Below are 15,983 nucleotides of genomic sequence, written 5' to 3'. Positions count from 1 at the left end.
TTAAAAAATTTTTGGTAAAATAGTCCATGCATACCAAAGACTGCATCTAATGTACGGCTGTATAGTGGCTACATAGACTGTGGCATATTTACACAAGGACCGTCGACAGCACTGAGGATGCACAAACCACCGTGGCATGCAGCCAGGCCGAATCCCACAGACGTAATGAGAGTAAAAGAAGCCTGAAACAAAAAGCACATATTAAATGATTCCATTTAGATAAAGTACACAAACAGGCAAAAGTAAGCTAAGAGGTTGGGAATTAAGGTTGTGGTGACCCTTACTGGGGTGGTATTGACTGGTAGTGAATGCAGAGGTCTGCTAGGGGGTAATGGTGTTTTGGATCTGGTGCTGAGGCCTGGATATATTCAGCTGGTGCACTTTCCTGTGTATGTGTTCACTGCAATGAAAAGCTCAAGGGTGTGTATCTTATGTAGGTGTAAGGCACAAAGAAAAATCAAGCCTGTGTTGTGTTAGGAAGCAGAATATTACCGTTTCAGTTAAAGATTCTCTCTGCTGTGTAACACTTTTTCAAACTTGCCCTTTATCTTTCAGTTGTTCATTAAATTTTATGTGTTTTTAAACTTTATACAATGGTGGCATGTTGTATGTAATCTGTGGCTTTTTTTTTTTTTTTTAATATATCTTTATTGATTTCAGAGAGAGGAAGGGAGAGGGAGAGAGAGATAGAAACATCAATGATGAGAGAGTCATTGATCGGCTGCCTCCTGCATGCCCCTGCTGGGGATCGAGCCCGAAACCCGGGCCTGTGCCCTGACCGGGAATTGAACCGGGATCTCCTGGATCCTAGGTCGACGCTCAACCGCTGAGCCACGCCCGGCCGGGCTGTGGCTTTTTTTTTTCCGCTCAACGTTATGGTTTTGAGATCTGCCCATGCTTAAGAGAGATGATTCATCCATTTTCTTTTTTTACCAGTATTTCACTCATCTTAACTATACTCAGCCTTTCTATCCATGATCACGGTGTAGTTCTCCGTTTATTCATGCCGTCGTTTACCTCTTTCAAAAACTTTATATATTTTTTCTTCATAAAATCGTGCGTTTCTTTGATCAGATGCATTCCCAGAACCTAACCTTTTTCTGTTGCCCTTGTCAAGCGTTGCTAACCCTAACCCTGCCTCGTTTCGCTCGAGCGCCTCGGGTATTAAGGGCTGGAGAGACGGAACCGCGCCCCGCAGCTTGCTAACGCCCCGCGTTCGGAACTCCTCCGAGGAATTTCTGACCCTCGCCGCACCCGTAGGTCCCCGCTCGACCCTGTCTCGGGGCGTGCGGAGCGTCCCCGCTCGCTGGAGGCGGGGCCTGTACGTGCTGACGTCAGGGCGCGCGGCACCTGGAGGCCGGGGAGGGCGGGGCTCCAGGGGAACTGCTGCGGGAGAGCAGCGGCCCGAGCCGGGGCCATGGCGAAGCTGCTGAGCTGCGTCCTCGGCCCCCGGCTCTACAAGGTCTACCGCGAAAGGGACTCTGAAAGGGCGCCGTCCGGCGTCGCCGCCACTCCGGCTTCCGTCGCTGCCCCCCCTCCCAGCTCCTGGGTGAGTCGAGCTCTCCCCCGGTCGGGAACATGGTACGGCCCAGCCCCTCGCGGCCTCCGCTCCGCGGGAGCGCCCATTGCTGGAAATCGGGGGAGCCCGCCTGTCAGGCAGTTGGCGCGCAGTCCCCTCGGCGCCCGCCGGGTTAAAGCCCCGCCCGCGCCTGGCCGCCTCCTCTCGGGTTCGCCGTTGCCAGCGCCGTCCCCTGCGTTTTCCTCCCGCGGCCCGCGCCCTGTCGCCGCGGCTCAGGCCCGTCCTCGCGGCTCCCTCCGTCCTGGAAGACCCTGCGCGGACGCGGGAGCTGCGTGGCTTCGCCCTCAAACTCCCGATTCTTCTCCCTCAGCGCCCCGTCTGCCTCCCCGGCTCCGTTTTATCTCCCCTCTAGTGCGTTTTGCGTTTCAGTGTGACTTGCTCAGCTGTCACCCGTCCGCCGCTCGCCACCGCACCCCCAGCCCGCGCTGGACCCCGCGTCCTTGCCCCGCGCACGCCGAGGCTGGTGGCGGGCCGTGCCCCCGGGCTCTCTGCCTTTCACCTGTGGTCTCAGATGTTTCCTTTCTCCCACCACTGCCCACCGCGGCCACGTTTCCTTCCTGGCCGACCTGCTCTTATTTCGGATGCCCTTCTTACCTCTTCAAGTTGTCGCGGTGTCTTTTCCTTTCTTCCCTAACCCCACTCTCTCCCTAGGCTCCCCCACAGCCCATTTGAAACCGGGTCCCGAAAAAGGAGCCAAAGTTGTCCAGGGCTGCTTTCACTTTTGCTTCTTTTTTAAAAAATATATGTTTTTATTGATATCAGAGAGAGAGAGAGAGAGAGAGAGAAACAGAAACATCGATGAGAGCCATTGATCGGCTGCCTCCTGCACGCCCCCACCCTGGGTGGAGCCCGCAACCCAGACACATCGCCCTGACTGCCCAGATCGGAAGCTGAACCCTGTGATCTCCGGGTTCATAGGTCCACTGAGCCGCATGGACTGGGCTACTTTTGCTTCTAAGTCCCGCCCCCTGTGTTTGTTCTCATGGTCTGGGGTGGGAAATCCGGTTCAGAGCATGGCTGGGGGGTTTCTTTGGGAGCCAGGGATGTCCTAGAAGGGACAGTTTTGGAAGCTAGAACCAGAGGACACACATCAAGGCTTCCAAAAGGGAAGGGGAAGGACTTGTCAATGGGCAGGATCTTTAACCTGGGCATCTGTTTTGGTAGGATTCGTACTATCAGCCTCGGGCCCTGGAGAAACATGCCGACAGCATCCTGGCGCTGGTATGTCTGCCCTGGCACCTGGACTGCTGTATCTTTTCAGCCCCAGCTGCCCTCCTGAACTTTCTCCTGCCCCTGGGGGTGGGGGACACTCCAGACTCTGCAGATCACCTCTCCAATACACACAGACACACTATCAAGCATGTGCATACTTGGCACTCCCCTTTGGCTATGCCCAGCTCTCTCTGGGGCAGCCTGAGCCGTGAGGAAAATTTGTTTACTCTTGGAACCATCTGCAGGTGCTGAGTCCTGCAGTCCCCAGTGACCTGTCCTCCTGGCAACTAACCTCTTTGGCTGCAGGGACAGCTGTTCTCTCTGGCAGGGTTCCTATGGTGACATTTGTGCATCTCTTGGGGACCAGGTCAGGGGCTGTCCTGAGCAGGACCAATTGAAAAGACTTGATTAACTTGAGTAGAAAGAGAGACTTGCCTTTAAATGTGAATTATGTCTGGAGATCATAACAGGAAGAGAACAGGACTTATACTTACTTTTACCAGCCTGTTATGCTCTGACACATTGCCTTTCAACAGATATTGAGCACCTGCTGTGTGCACGATGCCATGCACAGAATAGGGACTTTACACGATAAACTTCAGGTTATCCACTTTGCTCAGAGCCTAGCCTGGAAGGGACAGAGGGGTGTGTGTGGGTGTGTGTATTGATTGCTTGTCCTTGTCTCTCTGCTGCAGGCTTCAGTCTTCTGGTCCATCTCTTATTACTCCTCTCCCTTCGCCTTCTTCTACTTATACAGGAAAGGTCAGTGTGATTTTGAAGGTGGTGGGACAAGAAATGGGCAGGTTGTTGGCAGATGAGCCAACCCCCTAAAGAGGAAAGGGGACCTGCACAGATGGCTTGGCTTCACTCTTCCATCAGGCATCTTCTCCCTCAGAGGCATGGCTGTTCCAATGCAGGGGCACGGGGTGGAGGTTGGGGTGGAATGGGAAGGGGACCTGAGGGGCAGTGGGGAAAGCTTCTCACGTAGTTTCTCTCCCCTCCCAGGTTACTTGAGTCTGTCCAAAGTGGTACCGTTCTCTCACTATGCTGGAACGTTGCTACTACTGCTGGCAGGTGTGGCTTGCCTCCGAGGTAGGTGGAGAGGGAGCCTGGTTTGTATCTATTCATCATGAGTAAATCAAAAAGTATCTTCTGAAATTTTGTGTTGGGCCCTGAGAGAGAGTAACTGAGACGATCAAGGCATGACCTTTTCCTCGAAGGGCTTGAGTTGTAAATATGAAAAAATAATTAGCAGAAAAGTTTGCTACTAGCTAGAAAATATGCGTATACTCTACAATAGTTCCACATATATTCATATCTATGTTTGTAATAATGCTAAACTGAAAATAGCTCCACAGCCACAAATAGTAGGGTGGGTAAATACATTAGGGGGTGTAGTCCTACGGCAACATGCTAAAGCAATGCAAATGAGCAGACAGCTACACTCAGCAACGCAGATGAAGCTAATACATACAATGTTGAATGAAAGAAGCTGACTGCCAAATAATTTATGCAATATGTTTCCACTTAGATAAAGTTCAACAGGGATGCATATTTAAGTGGAAAACCAGGGGCATTTTTATCTTGAAAGTCAGGAGAGAGATTACCTGGGAAGGGAAGAGGACAGGAGGAAGGGGAGGACTTCTGGTGGGAGGTGACTTTGGTCTTCTCTTTCTTGACCTGGGTGATGGTAACATGAATGTTTGCTTTGTATTTTTTAAACCGAATGTATGTTTTATGTACATATGTCATATCTCACAAATAAAAAATGAAGAGGCAAACCAAGTCATGGTGGGTGCACATGGTAGAAACTGGATGAGGGGGATGCTTGGAGAAGGGAGAATGGTGTGGAGCTGGATGGCTGCAGTAGGGTTCAGTCCAGAATGGGGACCCTCTGCCTGTGGTCTTTTGCCTCCTGGTCTCCATAGGGCTGGGCTCCCTCCTCAGAGAGGCCCTTCCTGACTACCCCATCTGAAAGTGTCTCCCACCCCTCGGTTTTGTCTTAAGTTTTTTTTTTTAATTAAATTAAATTAAATTAAAAAATTTTCCCCATCACCATTTATACTTCCTATACCCTCTCTTCCACCTCCACCCTGTCTTAGGTTTTAATTTTATTTCTTTTCAATTGTAGGGGGAAAGATAAATAGAGAAAAGTTCAGAGAACAAAATATCAAAAATAAGTGAAAGGCTTATGTTTTGTGATCTTGCTTCAGATACCTTTGCACTAAAGTACTAAAGCATTAGTTAGTGGTGGGGTTCCCATGGAACCCTCCCCAGCCCAGGGTTCCTCTTTCCCCAAAGTAACTGCTGTCATCTGCTGTGGTTTTTCCTGCATTTTTAAAAATCCTCACCCGAGGACATGTTTTTATTGATTTTAGAGAGAGAGGAAGGGGGAGAGAGAGAGAAACACTGATTTGTTGTTCCACTTATTTATGCATTCATTAGTTGATTCTTGTATGTGCCCTGACCAGGAGTCGAACCCACAACCTTGGCCTATTAGGACCAGCTTGATGTAGCTCTAACCAACTGAGCTACCCAGCCAGGGCCTGGTTCCCAGTATTGCCGGGGGCTCTACCCCTGATGACACATAGCAATCTAGTTCATTCTGGTATTATTTTCTTTGTAGCTCTATCCCTCTCTGAAATTTTCATGTTGACTGTTTCTTGTCTTTCTCCAGCCCCACCTCACCCCCAACCAGAGTGGCAGCTCTCTGAGTACCAGGACCTTGCATCTCATTTACTGCTGTCTTTCCAATGTCAGAACAGTGCCTGGTACTTGTCACCTATGGGGTCATTGGAAGGAGAGGTGTCAGGATTTTGAGGCTCCTTGACAGTGAAGGGAGAGCAGATGGGATCACTGAGGGGCTGGGTGAAGAGCTAAGGGAGCTCAGCATTGAGAAATGGCTCGAGGCTCAGAGAGGGAAGTAGCGTGGCGACCGGAGGAGCAGCCCAGGAACCAGAAGGAGGCAAGGATAGATGCAGGAAGTGGAGGAGGAAGGCATCTCGGGTGACAGGGAGAGAGCGGAGGGCCCAGTGGAAGAGCTGGAGGACAGAGGGAAGGGCCTTGAGTCCAGTGAGGAAGTAATTATGGGGCAAGAGCCATGAGGCAGATGGCAGGGAGAGACTGTACAGAAAAGCATTGGAGAAGGGCGGCAATGCAAAGAGGAGAAACCCAGTGGAAGCAGGGCCAAGAGTGAGGGTGCGTGACAGTGTCTTCAGCCTGGGGAGACTGAGCATTCTGGAGGGTGGGAGGTCAACAGTCTGTGAAGAAACAAACTGAAGAGGCGAGGGCAGGGAGCGCTGTAGCCGTGCTGGCTGCAGGGGAGGCTCGGCTCAACCCTCCCATTTCCACAGATCCTGGGACCTGGGTTTCCTTTCCTCTCACTTCTCCTTCTGGGGCCTTCTCCTTCCCTATCTCCAGTTCTCTTCCTGAAACCTGCTCATCTTTTTTTCTCTCTTTTTTTAAATATATTTTATTGATTTCAGAGAGAGGAAGGGAGAGGGAGAGAGAGTTAGAAACATCAGTGATGAGAGTCATTGATTGGCTGCCTCCTGGGCACGTGCCCTGACTGGGAGTCGAACTGTGACCTCCTGCTTCATGGGCCGACACTCAACCGCTGAGCCACGCCAGCTTGGCGAAACCTGCTCATCTCGCTTCCTAGCTTCTCTAACAGTTTCCTGCCCCCTCCCCTAGGCATCGGCCGCTGGACCAACCCTCAGTACCGGCAGTTCATCACCATCTTGGAGGCCACACATAGGAACCAGTCTGCAGAGAACAAGGTGAGAGGTTCCAGGACAGGTGCCAGACAGGCCTCTCCTGGATGCTGGCACCGCTGCTGCTGGGGGAGGTGTTTTCTCTGCCCACTTTGCTGGGTGTTTGCTGCACGGGGTTCTATCACTTCTCCCCTCTCCACATGAACTGTCTGCCACAAACTTTTCCTTCCTACCATTCTTAATGGAATATTCTGCTAGAACAGTCTTCCTCCCCTCCGCCCTCCATCTGCAAGAGTTGCCTAGATGTAGAAACTTTCTGCAGAGTTCCTCAGACAGGGGTTTTCTCTCTGTCACAGAGCTCAGGCCAGTAAATATTCATTGTTGCTGTGTGCTTTGAACACCATGCTAGTTTTGTTCAGGGATGGGACAAGACAGACAGGTATGTCCACTCTTGTGCCTGGAGCACAGCATGGTGCCAGGAGGGAGAAAAGCCAGGGCACAGTGTCCTGGGAATTGTGCCCATCCAGCCAGTGCTGGAGTGTGATTATCTTTGAGAAGGGCTCGGGGACCCTATAAAGCTCTTTCCTGCTACAGGGCTTTCTGGGGTCAGAGGCTGTGCCCGCCGTGGTATCACCGACCACCCCACCCCACCATTCCTGGAGTTCTGTAATCATGCAGTTTGCATGTGCCCTTTCTAATCCTCACAACAGCGCATGAGGTGGCCTTGTTACACTCATTTATACATCTGAGAAAACAGGCAAAGAGAGGACAAGTGGCCCAGGCAGAGCCCAGAGCAAGGGAGTGGCTGAGTCTGAATTCGAGTCCAGGTCTGAGTAAAGCCTGCCTGAAATTTGCTTTTCTTCATTTTGTTTTGTTTTGCCTTTTATATTTTTGTACAAATTTTCTGTTGCTCTCTCAGAGTCAAGTTATTTTTGAAGATGTCAAAAAATTTTTCTGGCGGAAAATAAAAAAGAACTCTCAAAATAAAATAGAGTTCTGGGAGCTCTGGGGTTGAAGGAAGGAACACAGCTGAGTATAAGGCAGCGCTGCTGCCGGAACCACATGTGGGCCGACTCAGTGGCGCCTGGAGGTACAGCTGGTCTGGGTGGCACCGCCAGCCCATGGCTATAGGCACTGAGGAAAGGGAGGTGGCCCTGAGGGTGGAACAGTCAGAGAGGGCTTCATACAGGAGGCAACCCTGGTGCAAAGGAGCCACTCTGGACATGACTTCCCTCCTTTCCTCTCACTCAAACTTGGGACAGTCAGTTTGATCCACTGGGTATTTCTGAGACTCCAGGACAGCATCATGGGAAGGACCCTGGTGCACACAGGAGCATGACCAGACAACAGGCCCCACCTCTCCCTCAGAAATGCCAGCACCTCCAGCCACCTCTCTGGGGGGTGGGGTGGTCTTAGGTTTTGGTAAAGCAAATAGTTAGGTCCCTCTTCTGGAAGAGGGCAGACAGGCCAGTATGGTACCTGACAGGACAGCCTCTTGCTGGATTTTCCTGGCCATCTGAAAACTAGGAGGTATTGACCTATGCTAGTCTCCCAGCATGTGTGAGGGCCAGTCCCCAGGATGAGGGTGCTGGGGGTGGGTAGGTGGGTCCCTCTACTTCTCAGTTCCCCTCTTAATCCCCAACTCCTCCTCTCCTTGCCCACTACAGAGGCAGCTTGCCAGCTACAACTTCGACTTTAGGAGCTGGCCAGTTGACTTCAACTGGGAAGAGCCCAGCAGCCGGTGAGCCTCAGTTCTTTCACTTCATCCCTGCTCTCCCATCCCCCACCTCCATCCCTGCTGCGGGCCCCAATGCCTGCCTTCTAGCACCCTCTCCTCGTTCTAGACCCCACCGTCCTCCAGACCTCAGACGTCCAGCTTGCTGCTCCTGACCCCATCCTCCCCTGCATCTTTCCATTCCTCAGGAAGGAGTCCCGAGGGGGCCCTTCCCGCCGGGGCGTGGCCCTACTCCGCCCAGAGCCCCTGCACCGGGGGACAGCAGACACCCTCCTCAACCGGGTCAAGAAGCTGCCTTGTCAGATCACCAGGTGGGAAGCAGCAGGGAGGAGAGGCCAGCAGGGTGGCGGGAACATGGGGTGAGGGCTGTGGGACTGACCAGGTGCTCCATTGTAAGAGCTGTCATCTGTTGGGCCTAGTGCCGCATGCTTTGTATTATTTGTGGCAAAGTTGTGTTTATCTGTGTTCATATTTGAGGAAAAAAGGCTCCCTGATGGTGAAGGAAGAGCTGGGGTAACACAGTTCTCTCTGAAATGAAAGCTCTTTTTTTTTTGTTACTCCTCGCCTGAGGATATTTTTTCCATTGATTTTTAGAGAGTGGAAGGGAGGGAGGGGGGCAGAGAGACAGACAGAGACAGACATTGATGGGTTACCTCCTACACGTGCATAGACGGGGCCAGGGATCGAACCTGAAACCCAGGTACGTGCCCTTGACCAGAAATTGAACTCGCGACCCTTCAGTGTGTGGACTGATGCTCAAACCACTGAGCAACACAAGCCAGGGCCACGAAAGCTCTTTTGATGAGGCTTAGAGGGAGGTGAGAAGGGGACACGGAGCCCTGGTTGGAGCAGGATCTGGTGTCCGCTGCGTCCCTGTCCTGGCTCCTAGGCTATCCCACCTTGAGCAAGCTAGTTTGTGCATCCATGCTTACGTAACCCGCCTCACAGGGTTGGTGGCGTTCCGTAGGGTGATGTGTTCTGAAGGGCATGGAGCTTGCCTGGGGACCTGAGAGAATGAGGTAAAGCCCAAGGAAATGATAGTCATGGGCAGTGATGATGTTGGAGGTAACAAGTTGATCTCTCCGTTGCTGGCGTGAGGTCGGTTCTAGACCAGGGGAAGGTGGGCTTGGTGGCTGGTTACTGACAATGTGCTGATTGGTCAGAGGGGCGAGCCAGAGTTGGGGTTCCGAGGGCAATGCTGGAAGGGGTCATGCAGTGTTGTTTTGGGGACAAATCCTACTTCAGGATGAATTAGAAGTGGTTAATCGTCCTTGTCAGGAGCAGCACCTACCACATCTTACCTGCCTAGATGAGTACGTTCGTTTAGTAAATGTTTATTAAGCCCTACTCTGTGCCAGGCTCTGGGCACCTCCTATGTGACAGATATCAGACATTTCAAAGTGAACAAAACAGCCAGGTGCCTGCCCCAATGGAGTTTGCAGTCTAGTTGGTGTCTTTTAAACTACCCATCTTGACCCATTAGTAAATCTTGAAATCAATTTAGTGAATTGCAGCTGTCTTTTTTCCCCCAAGTATTATTTATTTTGGGACTTTTATTAACTTGTATTTACATATTAACAGGTTCATATTTGCTAATAACTTTGCTTTTACTTATTGTATATAGAAAGTATTATGTATTATCTCAAAACTTTCAGAATTATATATACTGGGCTACAATATAAAATGTGTATTTTACAAAAGTTGCAGTAAAAAAAGTTTGAAAACCACCAGCCTTGTACATATAATGTTTCATTAAGTCCAGAAAAAGGCAAACAAAGCTGAGACAGTCACAGGTAAAGCAGGCTCCAGAGTCTGTGACTGCTAGTGCTGTGACAGTCCCTGGGGCCCCTGGGGCTGGGGGTTCCTTAACTCCATGCTCCCCACAGCTACCTGGTGGCTCACACCCTGGGGCGCCGGATGCTGTACCCAGGCTCTGTGTACCTGCTCCAGAAGGCCCTCATGCCTGTGCTCCTGCAGGGCCAGGCCCGGCTGGTGGAAGAGGTGAGGCTTCCCTGCCCGCCCCCACCCCCGACAGCTCTTCTTCCCCTGAAGGATGTGGTCTCCTGCCCTTAACTTAGCCTTGCATCTCTCCCATTCAGTGTAATGGGCGCCGGGCAAAGCTGCTGGCCTGTGATGGCAATGAGATTGACACCATGTTTGTGGACCGGAGGGGGACAGCTGAGCCCCAAGGACAGAAGCTGGTGAGCGGGGGCAGGGAGCCCAGAGGTAAAGTGTGGGGAGGGCAGCGGAGGTTCTGGGGATCTCAGTTGTATAGCAGTCCTCAGGAAGCGCAACTGCAATAATCCCATCACCTAGCTCTTCCCCAAAGACCTTTTGGTGTAGGAAAACCACACCATAGGGAAATAGATGAAGTAGCAGTTGACATTCAAGGACCAACAAGTAATCATCATAATAGTTACCCTTAGAAAGCACTTACCACGTGCAACACATATATTTCATCCCCACAACAACCCTGTAAGAGAGGTACTGTTTATGTTAGCCCATTACAGATGATGAAACTGAGGCACAGAATAACTTTCCCAGATTACATAGTTAGTGGGAGAGCCGGGATTTGAAGCTAGGCTCCAGAGTCTCTTGCCTCCATGAAGCAGCCCTGGAAAGAGCACTAAGCCAGCAGGCTAGGGAGCCAGATCTTAGTTCCGGCTCTGCCCAGCAGCTATGGGAGTCCATGCAAGTTCTGTCTTCTCTGGGCTTTGGCTTGGGGCACCTTGGAAATTAGTTTATCTAGACCTGAGCCCAGAGAGGGAGAGGAAAAGCGACTGGCATACCACACAAAAGATAGTCACAGGAAAAATAGACCCAAAAACTAGAAAGGAAAAAATAGCCCAAATCCCACTCTTGAGAGAGATCCACCTCGTGGCCTCCCAAGGACAAATGCACACTAGTTGGGTGGTTGAGCAACTCAACTCGAAACATTCTTCTTCCTCTGAATGTTTGCTCAGCATTTGCATCAACTTTGGTTCTCCACTTTGGGACCTTGTGAAATTTGATTGTATTCCCCATGGAGATGACAGGAATGCGCCCTTCCCTCTTCCCTTTGAAGCTCCCAAAGGCTGCCTCCTCAGTCCCATTTGGCTCTTTCCCAGCCCTCCTTCCTGCCTCCTTCCACAGGTGATCTGCTGTGAGGGGAATGCGGGCTTCTATGAGGTGGGCTGTGTCTCCACACCTCTGGAAGGTAGGCCCATGGCTCTGTCCTTTTGTATCTGCCCCTTGGAATGGAACGTCCCCATCTTCCCACATGGATATGACTTGCCCATGCCTGACCATTTTCTGTGGGTAAAGTTTGAAACCCTGACCTGTGGGGAAAAGTCCATGCCCCATGTGCTTTGCTACCCTTACATCCCTGCCCTTGGGCTGTGTCCCTAACCTCCATACCCTCCTCACAATCACGTCTCCCTTCTGCTGCCTTGGAACCTTTGGTGTCATCTCTCCATCCTGGGAAGGCTCAGTATTATTTGCCTCTAGTTGAGGGGTGGTCAGAGCTCTGGTGTCCCGCTGCTCCTTCTGGGAGGCTGGGGTGTAGGCCATGAGGTCCCAGCCCCTCTCCACCCTGTGTTGCAGCTGGATATTCAGTCCTGGGCTGGAATCATCCAGGCTTCGCTGGAAGTACGGTGAGACCCTCTGTATATTTCTGTGGGGCTCCCACTCCTCTGTGACCTCGTGCCAAGGGGAGGGAGCTGCAAGTCATGGGGAGCCCTTCACAGTGAGGGGTTAGCAGGAGGGAATGTGACGGATCTCTGTAAATGCTGGGAGAGCCACCCCCCTACTGTCCTTTTACTCCCTTCTCTGTTGCAGGGGAGCTGCAGGAAGGGTCTGCTCTGGGAGGGTGTGGGTGATATGCCAGCTGGCCAGTAGTACTGAGCCACTCCTGCCTTTGCCTTTCCTCCTACAGGGGGTGCCATTCCCACAGAATGAGGCCAATGCCATGGACGTGGTGGTCCAGTTTGCTGTCCACCGCCTGGGCTTCCAGCCCCAGGACATCATCCTCTATGCCTGGTCCATCGGCGGCTTCACTGGTACCAGCCTCCCTCCTCCCACACTGTAGGCAAATTCAGCACCCCTTTCCCCCAAGAGGAGGTGGGGAGTGCACTGGAGTGGGCTTAAGGAAGGGGAGGATCTCTGAGCGGTCTGGAAGAAGGTATATTATATACACGTCACATTTCCTTCCACGCTCATACGTGGTTATCAAACGTAGACCCAGGTCCTAGACTGGGAAGACCAGGGAGGTAAAAGTTTCCTGTAGATTGTCTTCGTTGCACTTCCATATTCTCTCTGCATCCTCTCCAGACAGTGAGGGCTAAGGAGAGCCCTGGGGCTAACCTAGTTGGGAGGATGGGGTCAACCCATGGGGTCAGTGGAACGAAGCTGGGGTGGTGGGGAGGAGTCCCTTGGTCTTCACCTTTATTCCCCATCCTGGTACCAGCCACGTGGGCAGCCATGTCCTACCCAGACATTAGTGCTGTGATCCTGGATGCCTCCTTTGATGACCTGGTGCCCTTGGCCTTGAAAGTCATGCCAGATAGCTGGAGTGAGTACAGCCCCAGGTCTGCTCTTGCAGGGAAGGGTGGGCTGGAACTGGGAGCTGTGCTAACTGGCAATGATTCCCTTTTCCATCCATGCATGGGGAGGGGTTTGCCCCGTTGTTGAGAAGCAGAAGGAATCCGTTTCTGGGGGCCTTAGTTTTCTCTCTCCATGAACAGTAAGGACCTTTGTGTTGGGCAAGGGTTTTGTCTCTGCTATTCCTTCACTTTTGTCCCACGCTAGGGGGCCTGGTGACCAGGACCGTGAGGCAGCACCTCAATCTAAACAATGCTGAGCAGCTGTGCAGGTAATATTCTGCCCCACCTCACCCCCACCCTGCACAGCTCTGCTGGGTGTGCAAATGCTAAAGTTAGTACTAAAGTGCTCAAGTGCAAGTTGGCAAATGACCACGGCCCCAAATCCCTTGAGTGACCCTGCTCCCACCCAAGATGGCCTAACTCCTGCCAGGTTCCCTGGGACCCTCAGCCAGCTTCTCTTTCATTTATTTATTTATCCTCACCCGAGGATATTTTTTCCATTGATTTTTAGAGAGAGTGGGAGGGAGGGGCAGAGAGAGAGAGAAACATCGATGTGAGAGAGACATCAATTGGTTGCCTCTTGCATGAGCCCCAACCAGGGTCGGGGATTGAACCTGCAATCCAGGTACGTGCCTTTCATCAGGAATCGAACCCATGACCCTTCAGTACACGGCTGATGCTCTAACTACTGAGCCAAACCAGCCAAGGCATCTTAGTTTTTTAATCCTCACCCTAGGATATGCTTTTATTGATTTTAAAGAGAGAGAGAAGAGAGAGAGAGAGCGAGCAAGCAACATCAATGTGAGAGAGAAAAACATCAAACGGTTGCCTCCCGAGGGATCAAACCTGCTATAGCAGGGGCTAAGAATGTAGCCAGTGCAGGAGTGAGGTGGTCAGTTGTCACCTTCCTCCCTCTGAGCTCTCCTTCCCCACTACTCTGTCCCCTGAAGGTACCAGGGCCCTGTACTGCTGATACGCAGAACCAAGGATGAGATCATCACCACCACGTGAGTGCCTGGGCACCTTTACCCTCCCAGGTCCCAGAGAGAGCTAGACAACTGCCCCTCCCACCTCTGCCCAGTAAAAACCCGGGTATCCAAACCCTTCCTCCCCTCCATTGTACATTCTTCTCACCTCCAGGGTTCCTGAGGATGTCATGTCCAACCGAGGCAATGACCTCCTGCTGAAGCTCCTGCAGCATCGGTGAGAGCTGGGGTGTGTGTGTGCGTGTGTACATATGTACACACCCCAGCGCTGGGAGGAAGGGAAGAAGGTTCAGGGATGAGCAGTAAAGTGAATTGGTTCTGACTCCCATCCTGGCACTACCTCTACAGGTATCCCCGTGTGATGGCAGAAGAGGGTCTTCAAGTGGTGAGGCAGTGGCTGGAGGCCTCCTCACAGCTGGAGGAAGGTGAGAGGGGATCTGGTGAGGCCTTTGGGTGGGGGGCCTGGCAAGGCCAGGATGCTGACAGGCCCTCATGTCTCTCCCTGACCAGCCTCAATTTACAGCCGATGGGAGGTAGAGGAAGACTGGTGTCTGTCTGTCCTCCGCTCCTACCAGGCGGAACATGGGCCAGACTTCCCCTGGAGCGTGGGTAAGGAGGTCCTGGGGCAGGAGAGGAGGTTGGGAAGAGCCCAGGAAGGGGATGGATGCCCAGATGCATGAGCAGTGTTTGAGCACCTCCTCTCTGCAGGGGAGGACATGAGTGCACGTGGAAGGCAGCAGCTGGCTTTGTTTCTGGTGAGCTAAGGGATGGGAAGAAGGGGGTGCCTGAATGGTCAGGGGGCACGTGGGTCTTGGGGACAGTTGGAAGTGGCAGCTTTTACAGAGTGGGTGGGGAGTTTAGAAGGTAGAGGGTAGGGAGGTGGCTGGTGGCTGCCACTCACTGCAGTGCTGTGCACCCCACTTGTCCCGTCCTCTTTCCTTAGGCTCAGAAGCATCTGCACAACTTTGAGGCCACACATTGTACCCCACTCCCGGTCCAGAACTTCCAGATGCCCTGGCACCTCTAGGGACCACACTGGGACTCATTTTGAAAGAATGGGATGGAAGGAGACATGACAAAGGACATTATTTGTGATTCTCTGTGTTCATGTTGCTGTTTATAGTTTGTGGAAAGTGGAGGCCGCTCCCCTTTTCACTGTTCCTCTTGCACGGTTCCCCTCATCCATCCTGCAGTACCTAACCTCCCCAGCACACACCCTGCATTAAGTGAATGGATTTTTCCTAATAATTAAAAGGTATTTTTTCTACTGGCTGGCTAATTGTGACTTCCCAAGTATCAGGGATCAAGGGGCTGAAGCCTTAAAGGGCTGGGCTTTGGGAAACCCCAACTCCATACAGCCAATTTAACCCTCTCCATCTCTGCTGCTTCCCCAAGCCTTCGACTCCCAAACTGAGCTACCCTCATGCAATAGGTCCCTAAGCCTCACCCTCCCTGGTGTGCCAAATGTTATCACCACTGCAGCCTCCTGGCCGACTCAGTCCCTCCTGCATACAACCACCCCAGGAGCCCAGGTTGCCTCCTGTTGCTTCAACTCACAAGCTTTGTTGTTTATTAAGTGCTTTCCAGTACCTGACTTTACCTACTCAGCTTTTCTGCCGATTTCCATGTCCAATTGGCATGATTTCACCATCAGTATCCTGTTTTCCTTGCTCAGCTCTTGCTACTCCTATGGGGAGTGAGGAACGAACGGTCTGCTCCATGTCTTATGCAGCAGATCCTGCACACCCTCCTCGCCATGCCATCATGTCTCTCTCCTCACATACTCTTTGCAAGTTGACAAGCATGGGGCGTACCAGGGACTGGGTGCCAAGGACTCATGTCCTCCAGAGCCATACTTGGCCTTTTGGGACAGCTGGTAGAAGAATATTCTTAGGTCGAACCTGAGGAAACCAATTCCCTGTAACTTCCCTCCTATTTCCAATCCTTGAGCCTCATGGAACAGAATGAGCCCCTCTTTCACCCATCAGTTTGTTACCTGACCACCTTCTTCCCTTGGAAGCCTCCTTTCCAGATGAGACAGCCCTAGACCACCCTGGGTCCACTGTTTTGAACAAGATACTGAACATGGGCGACAGTGTTCTGATGACCTAGGCACAGTCTAGCTAATCTCAGTGTCTCCAACCCTAGTGCGTGATGTTCCAGGCAGAGGTCTGCTCC

At 52.0% G+C, this 15,983-nt stretch overlaps 1 protein-coding gene across 5 annotated transcripts; it reads left to right on the top strand.

The window, feature by feature from the left end:
- The first annotated feature begins 1,330 nt into the window (after window positions 1–1,330).
- ABHD16A (abhydrolase domain containing 16A, phospholipase) lies at window positions 1,331–15,072 on the top strand. 5 transcript variants are annotated; one of them, XM_081140741.1, is made up of 20 exons: window positions 1,337–1,549; window positions 2,744–2,800; window positions 3,487–3,553; window positions 3,797–3,883; window positions 6,485–6,570; window positions 8,172–8,245; window positions 8,428–8,550; window positions 10,126–10,240; window positions 10,339–10,440; window positions 11,372–11,435; window positions 11,822–11,871; window positions 12,153–12,276; window positions 12,684–12,788; window positions 13,025–13,088; window positions 13,770–13,826; window positions 13,960–14,022; window positions 14,154–14,230; window positions 14,316–14,414; window positions 14,514–14,560; window positions 14,749–15,072. In XM_081140741.1, exons 1-20 carry the CDS (start codon window positions 1,418–1,420, stop codon window positions 14,830–14,832), a joined length of 1,677 nt encoding a protein of 558 aa, XP_080996867.1. In that variant the 5' UTR covers window positions 1,337–1,417; the 3' UTR covers window positions 14,833–15,072. The 5 variants fall into 5 exon arrangements, with proteins under 5 accessions (XP_080996869.1, XP_080996867.1, XP_080996868.1 ...); XM_081140745.1 differs by having other exon boundaries at window positions 1,354–1,549; window positions 8,349–8,550; XM_081140743.1 differs by lacking the exon at window positions 3,797–3,883 and having other exon boundaries at window positions 1,331–1,549; window positions 8,349–8,550.
- Window positions 15,073–15,983: the final 911 nt, after the last annotated feature.

Source organism: Miniopterus schreibersii (assembly GCF_964146895.1).
Source record: "Miniopterus schreibersii genome assembly, chromosome: 6".
Taxonomy (NCBI): domain Eukaryota; kingdom Metazoa; phylum Chordata; class Mammalia; order Chiroptera; family Miniopteridae; genus Miniopterus; species Miniopterus schreibersii.
This window is presented reverse-complemented; position numbering and strand designations above follow the sequence as displayed.

Excerpts from the sequence above, each read along its gene's own strand:
- ABHD16A (XM_081140741.1), top strand. The coding sequence starts at position 1,418 with ATGGCGAAGCTGCTGAGCTGCGTCCTCGGCCCCCGGCTCTACAAGGTC. Across the intron at positions 12,789-13,024 it reads AGTCATGCCAGATAGCTGGA|GGGGCCTGGTGACCAGGACC; the intron begins GTGAGTACAGCC and ends GTCCCACGCTAG. Across the intron at positions 14,231-14,315 it reads CTCCTCACAGCTGGAGGAAG|CCTCAATTTACAGCCGATGG; the intron begins GTGAGAGGGGAT and ends CTCCCTGACCAG.